Source organism: Pseudorca crassidens, chromosome 9 (assembly GCF_039906515.1).
Source record: "Pseudorca crassidens isolate mPseCra1 chromosome 9, mPseCra1.hap1, whole genome shotgun sequence".
Lineage (NCBI taxonomy): Eukaryota > Metazoa > Chordata > Mammalia > Artiodactyla > Delphinidae > Pseudorca > Pseudorca crassidens.
The window spans coordinates 56,830,635-56,853,535 of record NC_090304.1 but is presented as its reverse complement, the minus strand read 5'-3'; the positions used below and the strand labels follow the sequence as shown (position 1 = coordinate 56,853,535).

At 35.7% G+C, this 22,901-nt stretch overlaps 1 protein-coding gene across 6 annotated transcripts in view; it reads left to right on the top strand.

Moving 5' to 3' along the window:
* Positions 1 to 22,901, top strand: part of NARS2 (asparaginyl-tRNA synthetase 2, mitochondrial) — a 148,170-nt gene that overhangs the window by 45,697 nt on the left and 79,572 nt on the right. For all 6 annotated transcript variants that reach the window (XR_010946214.1, XR_010946213.1, XM_067750492.1 and 3 more), the window contains one exon: positions 18,830 to 18,924. Coding sequence is in view for 4 of the 6 variants with exons in the window: in XM_067750492.1 (XP_067606593.1) it covers positions 18,830 to 18,924 (95 nt within the window). In the remaining 2 variants the exon portion in view is untranslated. The remainder of the gene's footprint in view (positions 1 to 18,829; positions 18,925 to 22,901) is intronic.

The window sequence follows — 22,901 nt, the reverse complement described above, 5'->3', positions numbered from 1 at the left end:
TGGGGGAAGGGACACTAGAGTCTCCTCAAATGTTGTTACTCTTCTATCTTGTGATAGATGCGAGCGGGGGCTACTCTATCTTGTGATCTGGGTGGTAGTCACATAGGCATTAATTTTGTGATAAATCATTGAGGTGTACTTTTTCCTTTTCTGCATTAGTGTGTTGTATGTCACAACAGAAAAATTATAGAAAAAAGAGCACATTACAAGGTTTTTAGTGGTATTTCAGCAAACTGCTTTTAGTAGAAACAGACTATTTGTGTTTCATACGTAAATTATTACCAACTTTTTAAATGCATTAAACCTTGCTACCCCTGCATCAAAAAACTGCTTTTTCTAGAGTTTGAACATGTTTAGAAATTGAATTTTTTGTTTATATCAAGTGAGATTATATTCCTTATTGCTAGTATAGTATGCGTCAAAGTTCCTAATAAAGAATGTTTTAGATAATATGGTGATAATTAAGTCAGCCCTGTTCCCCAGTATTTATTTAATTATTGGTTTTATCATTTAATTCTGAAACCTCTGGGCACATTTAAAAAGTTTAAAAAATAAAACCCCCCACATTCCTATTTCTGCGTTTTATCTTTGCAGTAAACAAGCGAGAGTAATGATCAAGTTGTATCCTGTATGAATACAAACAACCTCCTCAGCTTCCTGGTGCTACCTGCATTCTGTCTGAAGACTTCCTTTTTTCTAAATAAATTAATTAATTTATTATTTATTTATTTATTTTTGGCTGCGTTGGGTCTTCGTTGGTGCGCGCAGGCTTTCTCTAGTTGCGGCGAGCGGGGGCTACTCTTCGTTGTGGTGCGCAGGCTTCTCATTGTGGTGGCTTCTTGTTGCAGAGCACGGGCTCTAGGTGCGTGGGCTTCAGTAGTTGTGGCTCATGGGCTCTAGAGTGCAGGCTCAGTAGTTGTGGCACACGGGCTTAGTTGCTCCGCGGCATGTGGGATCTTCCTAGACCAGGGCTTGAACCCATGTTCCCTGCATTAGCAGGTGGGTTCTTAACCACCGCGCCACCAGGGAAGCCCTGAAGAGTTCTTTATCTCTCTACCGTTTACATTTGCTGAGACTAATAGAAAAGAGACCATGTCTCTTGGCAGATGAAGGATATAGCATGTGGATCACAGAGATCCATATGTTTACTGGCTTTTTTTAAAACAGACTTTACTTTTAAGAGCAATTTTTTTTTTTTTTTTTGGCAGTGCCGCATGGCATGTGGGATCTTAGTTCCCTGACCAGGGATTGAACTCATGCCCCTTGCATTGGAAGCGTGGAGTCTTAACCATTGGACTGCCAGGGAAGTCCCTAGAGCAATTTTAGGTTGACAGCAAAATTGAGTGAAGATACAAATATTTCCCATATAGCCCCTGCCCCCACCCATGCTTAGCTTCCCCCATTATCAACATCCACCAGAGTGGTACATTTGTTACAATTGATGACTCTACATCGACACATCATTATTCATCAAAAGCCTGTAGTTTACATTATGGTTCACTATGCGTTTGGACAAATGCATAATGAGATATATCCACCATTATAGTATCATACATAATAGTTTCACTGCTCAAAAAATCCTCCACCTCCATGTTCTTCTACCTGTTCATCCTTATCTCCTCCCTAACTCCTGGCAACCACTGACCTTTTTACTTTCTCCATAGTTTTGCCCTTTTCAGAATGTCATATAGTTGGAATCATATAGTATGTAGCCTTTTCAGATTGGCTTCTTTCACTTAGTAATATGTATTTGTTTCTTCCATGTCTTTTCATGTCTTGATAGTTCATTTCTTTTTAGCATTGAATAATGTTCCATTATCTGGATTTATCACAGTTTATTTATTCATTTACTGAAGTACATCTTGGTCGTGTCCAAGTTTTGGCAATTATGAATAAAACCTCTGTAAACATCTGTGTACAGGTTTTTATGTGGACATAAGTTTTCAACTCCTTTGGGTAAATACCAAGGCGTGCAATTGCTGGATCGTATGACAAGAGTACGTTTAGTAAGGAACTGCCAAAGTAGCTGTGCCATTTCACATTCCCACCAGCAATGAATAAGAGAGAGTTCCTGTTGCTCCGCGTCCTTGATAGCATTTGGTGTTGTCACTGTTCTGGATTTTGGCCATTCTAATAGATGTGTATGGTATTAACTGGCTTTTCAGCATGCTTGGCCAGGATACTGCTTGTGAGTTATTTTCTATGGATCACATGATTTGTACCTCCATATTCAGCCATTAAGATGAGCAGCAGTTAGTTTTTGTTTTTTTTTTTTTTGCAATCTATGAGCCAGTTTTTCTTGCAGTGTTGGTATACCTAAAGAAATAGGAAACTTGGGGAAAGTTTTATAAGTTCCTTCAGGCTGTTAACAGAGCAGTTGATAAGTGAGTAAATAAATTAGGACTTTGTCAATGTAACCTCCTTCAGACATATTCACAAGTTTCAAAAACTCTGTAGCTCAAAGCTTCATATTAAATAACTTTTGTTTCACAGTATTGACCCATGAAATTTAAAAATATTGGAGTTCCTTAGGGACGTTGTATCTTACTCATTACTGTATTCCTGCATTTAGCCTGGTACCTGGCACATACTAGTCACTCTGTAAATATTTATTGAACTGAAAAATGAATTGAAGTAGGACCTGGAAATATGGGCGATATCTATTTGAGATGAGACACAAATTTATTTATCAGTGGAGAAACCTTGGAAAAGTCTCCATGTTAATGCTAAAGAACACAGTCATCAAAAATGCTTGAGTAACCAGGAATTAAAATATACTATAAAGCCTCAAAATTAAAATGGTGTGATATCAGTACACAAATAAACCAATGGGATAAAACTGAAAGCTCAGAAATATACCCAAGTTCATGTGGAAATATATAAAGATACTATCTCAAATCACTAAAGTAAGTGGTGGTAGGTCAGCTTGGTGGCCATATACAGATCTTTTTCTACTTACAATGGGGTTACGTCCATAGTTGGGCAAAATCATCTAAAACAAAGCCTGTTTTATAATAAAGTGTTGAATATCTCATGTAATTTATTTAATATTGTACTGAAAGTGAAAAACAATGGTTTTATGCGTACAAAATGGTTAAGAGTATCGTTTTTTTACCCTCATGATTGCATGGCTGACTGAAAGCTGCAGCTGCTGCCAGCATCATGAGTATCATACTAGCAGGGAAAAGAGCAAAATTCAAATTTTGAAGTATGGTAGCTACTGAATGCGTATTGCTTTCACACCGCTGCCAAGTTGAAAAATTGTAAATCAGACCATAGAGGACCATCTGTAATTGTGTCAATCAGAGATAAGTTGCAGAATTTTTATTTACATTGTGGCAGATAGTGTGATGTGAGTATATGTTGGGTTTTTTTTCTGCTTAGTCATCAATTTAATACACATCAGTGAATACATGTCAATCCCAGTCGCCCAATTCATCATACCACCGCCTCCATCCCCCCAACTCTTTCCCCCCTTAGTGTCCATACGTTTGTTCTCTACATCTGTATCTCAGTTTCTGCCCTGCGAACCTGTTCATCTGTACCATTTTTCTAGGTTCCACATATATGCGTTAATATGTGACATTTGTTTTTCTCTTTCTGACTTACTTCACTCAGTATGACAGTCTCTAGAGCCATCCACGTCTCAACAAATGATCCAATTTCGTTCCTTTTTATGGCTGAGTAATATTCCATTGTACATATGTACCACATCTTCTTTTTCCATTCGTCTGTCGATGGGCATTGAGGTTACTTCCATGACCTGGCTATTGTAAATAGTGCTGCAACGAACATTGCAGTGCATGTGTCTTTTTGAATTATGTTTCTCTCTGGATATATGCCCAGTACTGGGATTGCTGGGTTATATGGTAATTCTATTTTTAGTTCTTTAAGGAACCTCCATACTTTTCTACATAGTGGCTGTATCAATTTACATTCCCACCAACAGTGCAAGAGGGTTCTCTTTTCTCCACACCCTCTCCAGCATTTGTTGTTTGTAGATTTTCCAATGATGCCCATTCTAACTGGTGTGAGGTGATACCTCACTGTAGTTTTGATTTGCATTTCTCTAATAATTAGTGATGTTGAGCAGCTTTTAATATGCTTCTTGGCTATCTGTAGGTCTTCCTTGGAGAAATGTCTATTTAGGTCTTCTGCCCATTTTTGGATTGGGTTGTTTGTTTTTTTGTTATTGAGCTGCATGAGTTGTTTATATATTTTGGAGATTAATCCTTTGTCCGTTGATTCATTTGCAAATATTTTCTTCCATTCTGAGGGTTGTCTTTTCGTCTTGTTTTTGGTTTCCTTTGCTGTGCAAAAGCTTTGAAGTTTCATGAGGTCCCATTTGTTTATTTTTGTTTTTATTTCCATTACTCTAGGAGACGGATCGTAAAAGATCTTGCTGTGATGTATGTCAAAGAGTGTTCTTGCTATGTTTTCCTCTAAGCATTTTATAGTGTCTGGTCTTACATTTAGGTCTCTAATCGATTTTGAGTTTATTTTTGTGTATGGTGTTAGGGAGTGTTCTAATTTCATTCTTTTACATGTAGCTGTCCAGTTTTCCCAGCACCACTTATTGAAGAGACTGTCTTTTCTCCATTGTATATCCTTGCCTCCTTTGTCATAGATTAGTTGAACATAGGTGCATGGGTTTATCTCTGGGCTTTCTATCGTGTTCCATTGATCTGTGTTTCTCTTTTTATGCCAGTGCCATATTGTCTTGATTAATGTAGCTTTGTAGTATAGCCTGAAGTCAGGGAGTCTGATTCCTCCAGCTCCGTTTTTTTCCTTCAAGACCGCTTTGGCTATTTGGGGTCTTTTGTGTCTCCATACAAATTTTAAGATTTTTTTGTTCTAATTCTGTAAAAATGTCATTGGTAATTTGATAGGGATTGCATTGACTCTGTAGATTGCTTTGGGTAGTAGAGTCATTTTCACAAAATTGATTCTTCCAATCCAAGAATATGGTATATCTCTCTATCTGTTGGTATCAACTTTAATTTCTTTCATCAGTGCCTTATAGTTTTCCACATACAGGTCTTTTGTCTCCTTAGATAGGTTTAATCCTAGGTGTTTTATTCTTTTTGTTGCAGTGGTAAATGGGAGTGTTTCCTTAATTTCTCTTTCAGATTTTTCCTCATTAGTGTTTAGGAATGCAAGAGATTTCTGTGCATTAATTTTGTATCCTGCTACTTTACCAGATTCATTGATTAGCTCTAGTAGTTTTCTGGTGGCATCTTTAGGATTCTTTATGTATAGTACCATGTCATCTGCAAACAGTGACAGTTTTACTTCTTCTTTTCCAATTTGTATTCCTTTTATTTCTTTTTCTTCTCTGATTGCCGTGGCTAGGACTTCCAAAACTATGTTGAATAATAGTGGTGAGAGTGCAGATCCTTGTCTTGTTCCTGATCTTAGAGAAAATGCTTTCAGTTTTTCACCATTGAGAATGGTGTTTTCTGTGGGTTTGTCATATATGGCCTTCATTATGTTGAGGTAGGTTCCCTCTGTGCAAACTTTCTGGAGAGTTGTTATCATAAACAGGTGTTGAATTTTGTCAAAAGCTTTTCCTGCATCTATTGAGATGATCATATGGTTTTTCTTCTTCAATTTGTTAATATGGTGTATCACATTGATTGATTTGCGTATATTGAAGAATCCTTGCATCCCTGAGATAAATCCCATTTGATCATGGTGTATGATCCTTTTAATGTGTTGTTGGATTCTGTTTGCTAGTATTTTGTTGAGGACTTTTGCATCTATATTCATCAGGGATATTGGTCTGTAATTTTCTTTTTTTGTAGTTTCTTTGTCAGGTTTTGGTATCAGGGTGATGGTGTCCTCATAGAATGAGTTTGGGAGTGTTCCTTCCTCCACAATTTTTTGGAAGAGCTTGAGAAGGATGGGTGTTAGCTCGTCTGTAAATGTTTGATAGAATTCACCTGTGAAGCCATCTGGTCCTGGTCTTTTGTTTGTTGGAAGATTTTTAATTACAGTTTCAGTTTCATTACTTGTGATTGGTCTGTTCATATTTTCTATTTCTTCCTGGTTCAGTCTTGGAAGGTTATATACCTTTCTAAGAATTTCTCCATTTCTCCAGGTTGTTCATTTAATTGGCATAGAGTTGCTTGTAGTAGTCTCTTAGGATGCTTTGTATTTCTGCGGTATCTGTTGTAACTTCTCCTTTTTCATTTTAATTTTATTGATTTGAGTCCTCTCCCTGTTTTTCTTGATGAGTCTGGCTAATGGTTTGTCAATTTTGTTTTATCTTCTCAAAGAACCAGCTTTTTGTTTTATTGATCTTTGCTATTATTTTGTTTCTATTTCATTTATTTCTGTTCTGATCTTTCTTTCTTTCTTTCATTCTGCTAACTTTGGGTTTTGTTTGTTCTTCTTTCTCTAGTTCCTTTAGGTGTAAGGTTAGATTGTTTATTTGAGATTTTTCTTGTTTCTTGATGTAAGCTTGTATAGCTATAAACTTCCCTCTTAGAACTGCTTTTGCCGCATCCCATAGGTTTTGGATCATCGTGTTTTCATTGTCATTTGTCTCTAGGTGTTTTTTGTTTTCCTCTTTGATTTCTTCAGTGATCTCTTGGTTATTTAGTAACGTATTGTTTAGCCTCCATGTGTTTGTGTTTTTTATATTTTTTTAATCTGTAATTCATTTCTAATCTCATAGCGTTGTGGTCAGAAAAGATGCTTGATATGATTTCAATTTTCTTAAGTTGACTGAGGCTTGATTTGTGACCCAAGATGTGATCTATCCTGGAGAATGTTCCGTGCACACTTGAGAAGAAAGTGTAATCTGCTGTTTTTGGATGGAATGTCCTATAAATATCAATTAAATCTATCTGGTCTATTGTGTCATTTAAAGCTTGTCATTTAAAGCTTATTTAATGCCATTAATTTTCTGTCTGGATGATCTGTCCATTGGTGTAAGTGAGGTGTTAAAGTTCCCCACTATTATTGTGTTACTGTCGATTTCCTCTTTTAGAGCTGTTAGCAGTTGCCTTATATATTGAGGTGCCCCTATGTTGAGTGCATAAATATTTACAATTGCTGTGTCTTCTTCTTGGATTGATCCCTTTATCATTATGTAGTGTCCTCTTTTGTCTCTTGTAATAGTCTTCATTTTAAAGTCTATTTTGTATGATATGAGAATTGCTACTCCAGCTTTCTTTTGATTTCCATTTGCATGGAATATCTTTTCCCATCTCCTCACTTTCAGTCTGTATGTGTTCCTAGATCTGAAGTGGGTCTCTTGTAGACAGCATATATATGGGTCTTGTTTTTGTATCCATTCAGCAAGCCTGTGTCTTTTGGTTGGAGCATTTAATCCATTCACATTTAAGGTAATTATTGATATGTATGTTCCTATGACCATTTTCTTAATTGTTTTGTGTTTGTTTTTGTAGGTCCTTTTCTTCTGTTATGTTTCCCACTTAGAGAAGTCCCTTCAGCATTTGTTGTAGAGCTGGTTTGGTGGTGCTGAATTCTCTTAGCTTTTGCTTATCTGTAAAGCTTTTGATTTCTGCATGGAATCTGAATGAGATCCTTGCTGGTAGAGTAATCTTGGTTGTAGGTTCTTCCCTTTCATCACTTTAAGTATATCATGCCACTCCCTTCTGGCTTGTAGTGTTTCTGCTGAGAAATCAGATATTAACCTGATGGGAGTTCCCTTGTATGTTATTTGTCGTTTTTCCCTTGCCGCTTTCAGTAATTTTTCTTTGCCTTTAATTTTTGCCAGTTTGATTACTATGTGTGAATATATGTTTTTTCCTAAGGAATATCAGGATAATAATGCTATGGTAATTTTTCATCTTACTCTTATCCCATCTTCAACATATTTCTTTAGTGTTTCGTAAAGCCCTTTAGTATTTTCTCTGATTTGAGAAAAATAGGATATAAAAACGTTTTTTAAAGTACTATACAGTGAAATAGATTTTTGGAATTAGAGCTTTCATTTATTGTGTAAAATATTTTTTAACATAAACCAACCAGAAAACTTTGGTATCTCATTACTTGCCTCAGGCTTACTGATTTTTGTCATTACGGGTTTTTTGACAGTGCGTGAAACAGTTGAATTTTTATTTTATTTCTTTAATTATGTTTAGCTTAATTTAGTTATCTTTTTTCTTTAAGGTACAGCAGAAATATAATCAGAGATTTGGATAGTTTATTTTTAAGTTGGTTATTTTGGATCTTAGAACTCTTTTTCCCTTACAGAAATATATAATAATTATATTTACAGCACAGCCATGAGACTCTTTAATGCATCCTATAGATAAAAATACTACAACTATTAATGTAAACTTACAGAACACTCTAGTAATTAGAACAAAAACAGTGAACCTGAATAAAGTAAACTATTTTATGCTTGAAGAAAATAGGAGAATGAAAAGTATTGACACTTGTGGGAATCACACAATAATATGCTGTACATTTTTAAGAGCTGGAAATACTGATCTGTGTTTTTTTGTAACTTTAAACATACAGAAAAGCACAGAGAATAATACTATAAACAACCAAATGCCATCACCCAGCTCAATGTTTTGCTTCAGGAACTTTTAAAAATAAATAAAACATAGCATTTTTTAGTATTATGTTTAATTTTAACTTGTGACTCTCACAGTGCTTGATGTGTGTTTGGATCGTTTTAAGACTTGCAAGCATAAAGAGGGAAGGAAATGAAGCTGTCCCAGAGGTAACTAGAGATTTGTTAGGGAGCAGAAAGGTGTATGAGAGAATATATGGAGAGATGCCTCCTTTGGAACTAAGTGAGACACAGTCTTGAGAAAGGTGAAAAAGATGATGTTGAAGAGCTATTTTTTTCAGTGATCAGAAGATTATATTGATGATACTATCTCATCATCTTTTCTAAATCTTTCTGTTTGATGGATGTCAGAATTAGGGATTTGCTGTTGGGAAGGTAGGAAGAGGATAGATGTCTTTTATATTTAGTCAAAAATGGTATTTGATTATATAGGATATCTACAAATTATGTGTGAGTGGGAGTGGATAGGAGGAAGATAGAATCATAGTGGTCACACAGTTTACATTTCTGAAGAAAATGAAAAATTTCCTCTAAGCTACTTTAAACTTACAATTATATACTGTATTGAAAATACATTCTCTCCCTTTTGTGTTGTTTAGAATACTTGTCAGTGTTCAACTGATGGTGATACTAAAGAAAAACCACAGAAAACACCTATTTACAGTTGTGCTAGAAAAGTAATGGAGAATTATTTATAAGCAATATAGTTTAAAAAGTTAATATAGGAAATAATTTATTTCTGTAATAGTACCTGCTTATCAGTACCTTTGTTTGAAAACAAACATGACACTAAATGTGCACTGAAGATACCTTTTAGACCAGCAATGCCATGACACTTTGCTAGAAGCTTTTATGGTTCCTTGTGCTTCTTCTCATTGCTGATCCCCTCACTCACAGTTGACATCACTTTTTGGTCAACAAGCATTTATGGAGCAATTACTTGTCTCTGGCACTTTGCTAGGTGCTTAGCATACCAACATGTATAAACTCAATTCCTACTCAAAGAACTCAATATCGTTTGGCCTTCTCTTCTTTTAGCCTGCCCCAACTATTTTCATTATAAATAGAGCAGTGTTAGACTTTACTAACCACCTACATTTTTCCTGGTATTTGACTTTGTTCCATACTTTGTTCTTGGCTTTTTGATTTTCCGATTGGTGCTGACCAGAGTAATCCACACCACTATAGGACAAAAGATTAAATCGTTAGTATTTATGTGATCAAGAATACACAGGGGGGCTTCCCTGGTGGTGCAGTGGTTGGGAATCTGCCTGCTAATGCAGGGGACACGGGTTCAAGCCCTGGTCTGGGAGGATCCCACATGCCGCAGAGCAACTAGGTCCATGAGCCACAACTACTGAGCCTGCGCGTCTGGAGCCTGTGCTCCGCAACAAGAGAGGCCGCGATAGTGAGAGGCCCGTGCACTGCAATGAAGAGTGGCCCCCGCTTGCCACAACTGGAGAAAGCCCTCGCACAGAAACGAAGACCCAACACAGCAAAAGTAAATAAATAAATAAATAAAACTCCTACCCCAACATCTTCTTTAAAAAAAAAAAGAATACACAGGGAATAAAACCAGTATACTTTTTATTCTGAGTACTTGCTGCTAATACCTCCGAGTCCCTCTTAACAAATATGCTATTTTAAATTTATTTTATGAACAGGTAATGTAGTTTACTGTTCAAAAGGTACCAATTTAAAAGTGCAGAAGGGAATTCCCTGGCAGTCCAGTGGTTAAGACTTCGCCTTCCAATTCAGGGGGTGCAGGTTCGATCCCTGGCTAGGGAGCTAAGATCCACGTGCCTCCTGGCCAAAAAACCAAAACATAAAACAGAAGCAATATTGTAACGAATTCAATAAAGACTTAAAAAATGGTGCACATCAAAAAAAATCTTTAAAAAAAAATTTTAAAAATCAAAGTGCAGAAGGATTCCATCATACCTTGTTTCCCGGTAATCTAGTTTCCTTCCCCAGAATCAACCATTGTTAAGTATTTCTTATGACTCCTGGAAATAATGTGTGGTTAAGAATAGAGATTCTTCTGGACTTCCCTGGTGGCTCAGTGGTTGAGAGTCTGCCTGCCGATGCAGGGGACACTGGTTCGTGCCCCGGTCTGGGAAGATCCCACGTGCTGCGGAGTGGCTGGGCCCGTGGGCCATGGCCGCTGAGCCTGTGCGTCCGGAGCCTGTGCTCCGCAACGGGAGAGGCCACAACAGTGAGAGGCCCGCGTACCGCAAAAAAAAAAAAAAGAATAGAGATTCTGGAGCCCAACCACCTTGGTTCATGTTCTTTGTCATATTAGGCAAGTTAAGTTATTAACCTCTGTGTCTGTTTCCTTCTCTGTAAATGGGGATACTAGTACTTACTTCATTGGATTGCATGTAAACTCCTTAGCACAGTACATGGCACAGAGTAAGTGCTAAGTGCATATTGGCTATGGTTGTTTTTGTAGAAGTATGTGTGTCTGAATGTGTATTTTTTTTAACCTTAGGAATACAGAGTTTAGTTTAACATAATTTTCATTCACGGCACACTGTTGTTATAGGCCCTTGTATCCTCTCACTGTGTAACAAAACCATTTATTCTTTCCTGTGAGTCTACAGGTCATCTGAGTGGTTCTGATCTGGGTTTGGCTTAGTCAGCTGATGGATTGACTGGGAGCTGGGCAGTCTAGGATGGCCTCATGTGGGATGACCCATCTCTTCTCCACATGTCTCTCAAATTCCTCCATCATGCTAATCAGGGTGTGATCTCTTTGGTGGCATAGGTCCAAGAAAGAATGTGAACTTCATAAGCATGTTTTCAAGCCACTATTTTTGTCAATTTTGTTACCATGCCATTGACCAAAACAAGTCACATGGCCAAGCTCAGGGTTAGCGTATGATATGCCAAGGGGTGCTGATATGAAGAAGTGTGACAAATTGGAGCCATTAATGCAATTAATCTATCACAGTCCACTCTGTAGTAACTGCAGTCCAGCACTTGGTCGTTATCATAGAGCTACTATTGGTCAGTAGTAAGGAGACAAGCTAGAAATTAGAGATCACCAGCCACCACGGTGAGTGTGTCACTGTGTCAGACTGCCACAGTGTTCTGAGATTAATGACTTCAGTTTCATTTTCTCTTCTCAAATGTTATGCTCATTCCTCTCCAACAATAGATGGCCAACTGAAACCTGGAACCATGCAGGAAAGGGGATTCTAGGAAACAGTCCTCAGTTTAGGTGGGAGTAGTAATGCCAAGCTGACAAAACGCCATCCAGCATAACTCCTTTCTTGTTTTAACTTTTCCTCTTTATCCTAATCCCCACTTCCATTCCTCATATTCTCTTGGAGGCACTCACTTTAATATCTTTGATATATCTTTTATTATGTATATAGCCTCATAAAATATGAGTGATCTTTTATGTATATTTTAAATTTACATTAATGATAATATGTATCTTACTTTGTTTCCTACTTTTTTCCATTTAACTCTTTGTTTTGAAATCTGTCCATGTTGCTATAGGTACATCTATTTGTTGCTTGTCATTGCTGCAGAATATTCATTGATATTTGTCTGCTACAATTCACTTACCCTTTCTAGTAATAGACCCTTAGGTTGTTTCCAATTCTCAGTTACATCCAGAAAAAAAAATACTGCAATACATAGTCTTATACATATTCCCTAAGAGACTTGTGTGAAAATTTCTTTAGAATGGATATCCAGGAGTGGAGTTCCTTGGTCATAGGGTATATACCTTCTGAATTTCACTATGTTATCCAGAATAGCAGTGCCAGTATAGACTATATTGACATTACCTGAGGGTTCCTGTTTTCCTATGAAGTAGTTTTCTATAGATTTGTAACTTAGTGACTTAAAACAACATCTCTTTATTAGTTCACAGCTCTATAGTTCAATAGTACAGAATGGCATGGCTAGGATCTCAGGGTCTCACAAGCCCAAAACCAGTGTGTCAGCTAAGCTTTCTATGTTTTCATCTGGAACTTGTGGTTCTCTTCCAAACACATTCTTGCTCTCAGTAGAATTCAGTTCTTTTTGGTTGTAGGACTGAAGTTCCCATTTTGCTGCTGGCTGCTGGCCAGATTGCTCTCAGCTTCTAGAGACTGCTCTAAGCACCTTTCCCTGTGTCTTCCTCCATCTTCAAGCCAGCAACAGCGTGTCACATCCTTCTCATGCTTCAAATTACTGACTTACTGTTCTGCAGCCAGCTGTAGAAAACTTTCTACTTTTAAAGGGCTCACGTGATTAGGTCAAGAACACCCAGAAAATCTCCAAATCCTGAGGCCATCTGATTTGGAACTTTAATTAAATTTTCAAAATTCCTTCACATCAGTACCTGGCTTAGTGGTTGAATAAACCAGGGGCTGAGAATCTTGGGACACATCTTAGAAATCTGCCTACCACATCCTGAATCTACCTCTACACTTGATATTATACAACTTTCTAATCTTTGTCAGTCGGATATATGCAATGAATTCTTCTTAAAATGCCTTGTTTTAATTTGTGTTTCTCTAATTCGTAGTGAATTTGAGTGTTTCTTCATACATCTTAACCTTTTGAATTTTCTTTTCTGTAAATCTGCTTTTCATATCCATTGCCCAGTTGGGGAGCAGCTTATTTTCTCTTTCTTGTTTTCTTCACAGGAGGTCCTTATATTTTCTGTCCATTAATCACTTGTCAGTTCTAGAAGCTGAAAATATTTTATCCATAATACAATATGTTCTGTTTAATTGCCTATATCTTCCTTTATTAAATAGAAATTCTTAACTTTAATGTTGCAATTTGAGAATCTTTTTTAAAGAAATCCATTCCCACTGGCAAAGTCACAAAGTTGGATACTTAATTCATATATTTTTATTCTTTCTTCATTACTAATGGAAGTATTTAAGATTGTGAATCTTAAATTTGCAATCCCATGTTAGTAATTTTTGACCCTGTCATGTCTAATAATTACTTGTTTATGTATGCTTTAAAAAAAATTGAGATGAAGTTCATGCAACATAAAATTAACCATTTTAAAGGGTATATTTCAGTGGCATTTACTACATTTACAGTGTTATACAACTACCACCCCTATTAAGTTCCAAAACATTTTCATTATCCCAAGGAAAACCCCATGCCCATTAAGTATCACTTCCCATTTACCCTTCTCCCCAGACCATTGCTCTCACCGATTAGTCTCTATGGATTTACCTACTCTAGATATTTCATATAAATGGGATCATACAATATGTAGCCTTTTATGTCTTTCTTTTACTTAGCATAGTGTTTTCAAGATTTATCCGTGTTTTAGCATATATAAGTACTTCATTCCATCTTACGGGTAAATAGTATTTCATTGTTTATATATACTACATTTTGCTTATCCACTTATCCATGTTTCCACCTTTGTTGTGAATAGTGCTGATATGAACATTAATGTACAAGTATCTATTTGAATACTTGGAGTTTTAAAATTTTTATAACCATTTTTTAAATTGAAGTATAGTTAATTTACAATCTTGTGTTAGCTTCAGATGTACAGAACAGTGATTCATTTTATATTTATGTATATTATTTTCCAAATTCTTTTCCATTATAAATTCTTACAAGACATTGAATATAGTTCCCCATGCTAAACAGTAGGTCCTTGTTTATCTGTTTATACGTAGTAGTGTGTATATGTTAATTCCACACTTCAATTTATCCCTCCCTGCCCTTTCCCCTTTGGTAACCTTAAGTTCGTTTTCTATGTCGGAGTCTATTTCTGTTTTGTAGATAACTTCATTCATATCACTTTTTTAGATTCCACATATAAGTGATGTCATATGATATTTGTCTTTCTCTTTCTGACTTACTTCACTTAATATGATAATCTCTAGGTCCATCCATGTTGCTGCCAGTGGCATTATTTCATTCTTTTCTGTGGCTGAGTAAAATTCCATTGTGTATGTATATACCACATCTTCTGTATCCATTCATCAGTCGATGGACATTTAGGTTGCTTCCATGTCCTGGCTATTGTAAATAGTGCTGTAATGAACATGTGGTACATGTCTCTTTTTGAATTATGGTTTTCTCAGGGTATATGCCCAGTAGTGTGATTACTGGGTCATATGATAGTTGTATTTTTAGTTTTTTAAGGAACCTCCATACTGTTTTCCATAGTGGTTGTATCAGTTTACATTCCCACCAACAGTGCAGGTGGGTTCCCTTTTCACCACACCCTTTCTAGCTTTTATTGATTCTAGATTTTTTGATAATGGCCATTCTGACTGGCGTGAGGTGATAACCTTGTAGTTTCGATTTGCATTTCTCTAATAATTAGTGATGTTGAACATCTTTTCATGTGCCTCTTGGCCATCTGTATGTGTTCCTTGGTGAAATGTCTATTTAGGTCTTCTGCCCATTTTTTAACTGGATTGTTTGCTTTTCGATATTGAGCTGCATGAGTTGCTAGTATATTTTGGAGATTAATCCTTAGTCAGTTGTTTTGTTTGCAAATATTTTCTTCCATTCTGAGGGTTGTCTTTTCATCTTTTTTATGGTTTCCTTTGCTGTGCAAAAGCTTTTCAGTTTCATTAGGTCCCATTTGTTTATTTTTGTTTTTATTTCCATTTCTCTAGGAGGTGGGTCAAAAGGATCTTTTTGTGATTTATGTCATAGAGTGTTCTGCCTATGTTTTCCCCTAAGAGTTTTATAGTGTCTGGCCTTACATTTAGGTCTTTAATCCATTTTGAGTTTATTTTTGTGTATGGTGTTAGGGAGTGTTCTAATTTCATTCTTTTACATGTAGCTGTCCAGTTTTCACAGCACCACTTATTGAAGAGCCTGTCTTTTCTCCATTGTATGTTCTTGCCTCCTTTGTCATAAATTAGGTGTCCATATGTGCATGGGTTTATCTCTGGCCATTCTGTCCTGTACCATTGATCTATATTTCTGTTTTTGTGCCAGTACCATACTGTCTTGATTACTGTAGCTTTGTGGTATAGCCTGAAGTCGGGGAGCCTGATTCCTCCAGTTCCATTTTTCTTTCTCAAGATTGTTTTGACTATTTGGGGTCTTTTGTGTTTCCATACAAGTTGTAAGATTTTTTGTTCTAATTCTGTGAAGAATGCCATTGGTAGTTTGATAGGGATTGCATTGAATCTGTAGATTGCTTTGAGTAGTATAGTCATTTTCACAATATTGATTCTTGCAATCCAGGAACATGGTATATGTGTCCATCTGTTTATGTCATCTTCGATTTCTTTCATCAGTGTCTTATAGTTTTCAGAGTAAAGGTCTTTTGTCTCCTTAGACAGGTTTATTCCCAGGTATTTTGTTCTTTTTGATATGATGCTGAATGGGATTTTTCCTTAATTTCTCTTTCCTGTCTTTCTTCGTTAGTGTATAGAAATGGAACAGATTTCTGTATATTAATTTTTATTCAACAACTTTACCAAATTCATTGATGAGCTCTAGTAGTTTTCTGGTAGCGTGTTAGGCTTTTCTATGTATAGCATCATGTCATTGCCGACAGTGACAGTTTTACTTCTTCTTTTCCAATTTGGATTCCTTTTGTTTCTTTTTCTTCTCTGGTTGCTGTGGCTAGGACTTCCAAAACTATGTTGAATAAAAGTGGCGAGAGTGGGCATCCTTGCCTTGTTCCTGATCTTAGAGCAAGTTCTTTCAGCTTTTCGCCGTTGAGTATGATGTTAGCTGTGGGTTTGTTGTATATGGCCTTTATTATGTTGAGGTATGTTCCCTCTGTGCTCACTTTCTGAAGAGTTTTTTTTATCAGAAATGGATATTGAATTTTATCAAAAGCTTTTTCTGTATTTATTGAGATGATTGTATAGTTTTTATTCAGTTTGTTCATGTGATGTATCACATTGATTGATTTATGATATTGAAAAATCCTTGCATCCCTGGGATGAAGGATGGTGTACAGTCCTTTTAATGCATTGTTGTTTGAATACTTGGTTGTAATTCTTTTAGACATATACCTAGAGGTAGAATTTGTATGTTGTATATATAATAATTCTTGTTAATCTTTTTAAAGAACCACCAAACTCTTTTCCCAAGTAACTGCACCAGTTTACATTTCTAGTTTCATCCCATTCTGTTCAAAAAAGGTAATTTATCTGATTTGTTGAGACTTGTTATGTTCTAGCATATGGTTGATCTTGGACAGTGTCCATGTGCACTTGAAAAGAGTGTGCAGTCTGCTATTGTTAGGTGGAGTTTACCATTTTTAAGTTTCCTCTTTCTTGATTCAGCATTTGTTTGGTGACTTTAAACCTTTGATGCTTATAGTTTTTACTCATTATTTTCAGTTTTTCTGTAGAGGGATAGGCCTTTGGAGCTACCTATCCCACCATTGTAAGATTTTTTTTTTTGATGTGGTCCATTTTTAAAGTCTTTATTGAATTTGTTACAATATTGCTTCTGTTTTTATGTTTTGTTTCTTTTGCCGCCAGGTATCTTAGCTCCCTGACCAGGGATCGAACGTGCACCTCCTGCCTTGGGAGGTGAAGTCTTAACCACTGGACCACTAGGGAAGTCCCCAGCAATTACTTTTTTAAAAAATAATTTATAATGTCCCTTTAAGATCCTGAAATAAAATATATAGGTAATATAACTTAATACATACAGAAGTTTTTAAAGTCACTGTAATGCATTCACTGTAATATAAAGGAGAACTGAAAGGAAGTAATTTATTAAAAAGTAGTATGAATTTCAGTATTTAAATGCTTACATATGACATTGGAAGGCATAATGAAGTAGTGATATGTTTTTAACTTTAAATAAGTTGGATTTAGAGATATAAGAAGCTCAGACATCATTTTGTACAAATGCTAATAAATGAGATACTAAAATCAAGTCCTAAATATTAGACTTTTTTATATGTGCAGGAGATGAGAGAAATCACTTTTAGAGAAGTCAGGATAAAACACCAATACAAATTATAGACTAAAGAAGTGAGGAAAAGGAGAAAGTATAATATTCTTATAAATGTGCTGGGCCTGATTTGAAATATAATTATTTAGTAAATAGTAAAGAAATATCAGAGAACATGTCTTTTATTTTGAAATCCTAACATAAGTCGAATATTTTAGTATTGAGTATTTAAGTCCTTGGAAACGATATCCTTTAAGTGATAGTGGGTTTCAAAGATGATTTTTATAAAGCAATAATAGGACGTTTAGGACCAGGTAAAAGTAAGTTTTAAAAATAATAGGCAATTACAAAATAAATGAATGATTTCAGTTGGTAATTTTACACTAGATTTCATATTCATACACACGCATAACCATACATGATATGCAATATTTTTAGAACAAACGATGGAATTAAATAAGATATCTTCATTTCACGTGTTTCTATAATTCAGTAGTTGGTACTAAGTCTCTTAAAAGGAGTCGTACATCCTGTATTGAAAATTTTATATTGGCTTTGTTGCCTTTACAGCACTTGTTTTAGTGCACCATTACACAAAGACATTTTCAGATCACAATTTGAAATACAAGAGTAGGTAAATTAGCTTCCTTCCCCCAAATTGATATAATGGTCATAACTTGATCTAGAAGCTTTCTTAATTATACTATTTAAATTATGTTTGATCTCCAAATAATTTTTTATCTTAACTGTTAATAAGTGTTGGCTGACGTATTTCCTGTCAGTTTCAAATGGAATAATCACTCTATCTATACTGTAAGTTCATAAAAATCTTTAGATCTAAATGTTCATCATATCTTTTAAAGATATGGTCCTGCTTTATCTCCTAGTTGTCGGGAAGAATAAGTGAAATTAATGTGTTTAAAAGTTTATAATGTGTCTATAAAAATCTGTATTAAAAGCGTTATTATTAATAATTTAATAATAATATGACAAGACATGTTTTAGAGGCTATTCCCTTAAAATTAAATCTCAGTCATGGGTCAGAATTTTAAAAGACTATGTAATGCCTCACATTTAAAACTTATAGTTCATAATTTCTTGCTTCAGCTTGCCCCTCAATCAAAATCAGTTTTTAAGAAGGAGTATATTTTGTGACAAAAATAGTTTGTTCTTTGGTTGTTATATATTTTGAAAAATATGGAGCAAACTTCCTTGAACTTAGCACTTTCCAAACAGGAATTTTCTCTTTTAAGTGTATACTGAAAGCTGCCCTTTTTTCCCATAAGAATGAACCTGTCCTCATATATGTTTAATAGCGTATGATTTTTTAGTTGTGGCACAAACGTGAATATGAAAAGCAGAGCAAAACATCTAATAATAGCTTTTTATGGCTTGTGTTTTCTTTTGCAGGCTTCAAGCAAAATAAAGGTACCTGAGGAGAATTTCTTCAATGTTCCTGTTTTCTTAACTGTCTCAGGACAACTTCATCTAGAAGTGATGTCAGGGTACAGAGTTTTCTCTTTTGCTTTAATGGACTACTGATGTTGGTTGGGTGAGAGTGTAATAATGTTTTCTTTCCTGATGCTCAAACCTAAAAATTGTAGTTCATGTTTGTGATTAGTCCACTTCAATTCACTAAAAGTACATTTAGATTGACAAATTTGACAATATCCAAATTTCTTTCTAAAAAAATCACATTAGTCTAGACTTTGGTTTTTGGTGAAGAATGTAACACTGGAAATATGAAGTTGTCGGTTTTTTTTTTCTTTTTACTAATCTTTGCTTAAATCTCAAAACACATAATCAAAATATAAGTGTAATTAATCATGTTTATGAAAGTAAAGGCAGTTATAATTTACACCTAGAAATTATAAGAGAGGTACCTGGAACAAGTGGAAGAAAAAATATTTTTTTAATAATTGGTTTAAAGAAAGAAAATTAACCCACAAAGTCATCATGGGAGATGTGTGCCCATTTAGAAAGTATTAGAAGTCAGCTCACATTAATTTTAGCCACTCTCAGACCTCTGGAAAATCACTATAATCCTTTTTGCCCTATCTTCTTTCCTTTTGGAGATTGGACAGGAAAATCTTTAAAGTCCTGTCTAAATCTTATATTCTCTGATTCTGTGGGTAATTTCTTAATGCCGACTCAGCAAGTAATGAGTCTCCTACGAAGATGTAAATATCTTTGCTTTCTCATACAGAGCTTGAGACTTAAAAATCTCTTCAGGAAATGGCTCCAGTAAAAACAGGGAATCTTGTATTTCCCATTGTTTTTAAAATGCACAGGGTGGAAAAACAGGGGAAATAGAATAGTGTTCATGTTTATTTTTTTACAGACTTTACTGGCAAGATGGAGAGTGTCAATGGTGGAGTAAAGAGGGTCTTGAAAATAATATATACTTTACTTAGATTTACCTTTGACAAAGATATTATTTGATAATTCCAATAACCAAATAATTGACAACATTATCAGAATACAGTGCAGAAAAACTATAATCATAATAGCCCTGTGAGACTGTAGGATTTGCAGAGCTGTATGTGGGAAAGGCCATGTCAAGCATGTCATGGAAAGTTCCTTATGCCTGTCAAAGTATAATTTAAAAAAATTAAAAACATGATTCATAGAAATATAAAATATTTTATTCAATTCAGTAATTACTGAAGAAAATAGTAAGGCTAGTTCAAAGACTATTTGGGGAGCTGTGGATTCATACGCAGTTTAATAAAAGAATTTTAGAATAAGATTGCTAAGTTAGTTATGAACTGGTTAATGTCCCACAGACCGATAAACCCTAACCTTTGGAATTTTCTCTTCTACATGACAGAAATGATTTGCAACTCTACTGGACAAAAATCTATAAGTGAACATGTAACTTTACTTAATCTAGGATATTTAGTTTGATAGTAAATAGAATAATGGAGCAAAGTTCATTCCCCTAGGTAGTTAAATAACCTTTGAGTGGGTCTGTGTCCCCACATTACATTGGAAGGATGTTCTGTCTACCTTTTAGCTTAATCCAAGTTTTGGATAACCTTTCTTAACAGGCTTTCATTATTTATTTCTTTTATCTGTAAAGTTAGAGACAACATATATTCCCCTCAGGAGTGTCATAATATGGGAAAGGTATAAATTTACCAAGTTTCTTGGTTATAATATCACTAGTGGATTAAATATGTTCCCTCTTTACCAGTAAAGTGCAGTGAACCAAAGAACACAATGTACAGTGAAACTTGACAGAAGCTTATATTGGCAGAATATGAGGTTTTATATTTTTAATGTGTTATGAAGTATTTCTGTGTCAATCAAATGTTCCTAGTTTAATATGCATAGTTCTAGTACTATTAATATACAGTACATCATGTTTCAGATTAATACATGATTTAATCTCCAGTAAGAAATTGTTAGTCTTCTTTCTAAAGAAGACTAAATTTGTCTAAATTTAGTTTTTCTAAATTTTATTTAACAGACTTTTAAAATGGAGTAAATGATAGTTAAATTTAGAAGGTTAACATTTTCCAAAAGGATATCTATGTTGGTTTAGTGGGTTTATGGCTCCATTTTATTTATTTTATTTGTTTATTTTTTTTGGCTGTGTTGAGTCTTCGTTGCTGTGCACGAGCTTTCTCTAGTTGCGGTGAGCGGGGACTACTCGTCGTTGCGGTGCACGGGCTTCTCATTGCGGTGGCTTCTTTTGTGGAGGAGCACAGGCTCTAGGCGCACAGGCTTCAGTAGTTGTGGCACGTGGGCTCAGTTGTTGTGGCTCGCGGACTCTAGAGCACAGGCTCAGTAGCTGTGGTGCACGGGTTTAGTTGCTCTGCAGCATGTGGGATCTTCCCGGACCAGGGCTCGAACCTGTGTCCCCTACATTGGCAGGCAGATTCTTAACCACTGCGCCACCAGGGAAGCCCTATGGCTCCATTTTAAAGTTTAATTTTGTTGTTTTTAAAATAAACGTTCTATTTTTGAATAATTTTTAAATGTAGAAAAGTTGGAAAAATCGTGCAGACTTCTTAGATACCTCTCACTCAGTTTCCCCTGTTGTTAACATCTTACGTTACCGTGGTACATTTGTCAAAACTAAGAACATTACAATTAACTAAATTCCAGAGTTTATTTGGATTTCACTGGTGTTCCATCAATGCCTTCTTCCTTTTTCCAGGATCCACTGTAGGGTACCACATTACATTTAGTTGTCATGTTTCCCTAGTCTCATGTAGTCTGTAACAGTTTCTCAGTCTTTCCTTGCTTTTTATGACTTGCAGAAAGTATGCCAATCTGTATTTTTCTGATGTTTTTCTGAAGTTTTAGGGAGGGTTAGAAAAAATGCCACGGAGGTGAAGTGCTATTCTTGTCATATCATGTCGGGGGGACTTGATATCCATATGGTGCTATTAACCTTCATTACTTGGGTGAGGTAGTCTTTGCCAAGTTTCTCCACTGAAAATGTACTGTTTTTCCCTTTCTCCAATTTATTCTTTGGAAGTGAGTTATTAAGTACACCCACCTTCACTGGAGGTAGGAGTGAAGGGTTGGGAAGTGGGAGATGGAATTATGCTTCATCTCCTGAAGGGGGGAGTATTTGGAATTCTTCTGCATGGATGATTTATGTCTCTTTGCTCTTGTTTATTTATGTCATCGTTTATATCAGGATGGACTGATGTATATTTTATGGTTTGGGTTATATTTCAATGCTGTGCTATTTACTTTGTTGTTCAAATTGTTTTAGTTGTTGGGAATTCTTTCAGATTAATTCTTGTATCCCTTTCACATGCCCCTATCCTTTTGTCTTTTGAGTACTTCCTTATTTTCTGGCACTATAAGATACCCCAGATTTGTTTGTTAGTTTGTTTCATCTTTTTGTGATTGATGAACCTACACTGACGCAGTACATCGTTTACTTAGGGTTCACTCTTGGTAGTGTATGTTCTATAGGTTTGGTCAAATGATGTCATACAGAATAGTTTCACTGCTCTACAAATCCTCTGTGTTCCTCCTATGCATCCCTCCCTCCCTCCTAACCCCTGGCAATATTTTTACTGTCTCCAAAGCTTTGCATTTTCCAGAATGTCATATAGTTGGAATCATACAATATGCAGCCTTTTCAGACTGGCTTCTTTCACTTAGTAATAGGCATTTAAGTTTCCTTCATATCTTTTCATGGCTTGATAGCTCGTCTTTTTTTTTTTTTTTAACATCTTTGTTGGAGTATAATTGCTTTACAGTGTTGTGTTAGTTTCTGCTATATAACAAAGTGAATCAGCTCTATGCATACGTATATCCCCATATTCCCTCCCTCTTGTGTCTCCCTCCCACCCTCCCTATCCAGTCCCTCTAGGTGCTCACAAAGCACCGAGCTGATCTCCCTGTGCTATGCAGCAGCTTCCCACTAGCTATCTATTTTATATTTGGTAGTGTATATATGTCCATGCCATTCTCTCACTTTGTCCCAACTTACCCTTCCCCCTCCCCATGTCCT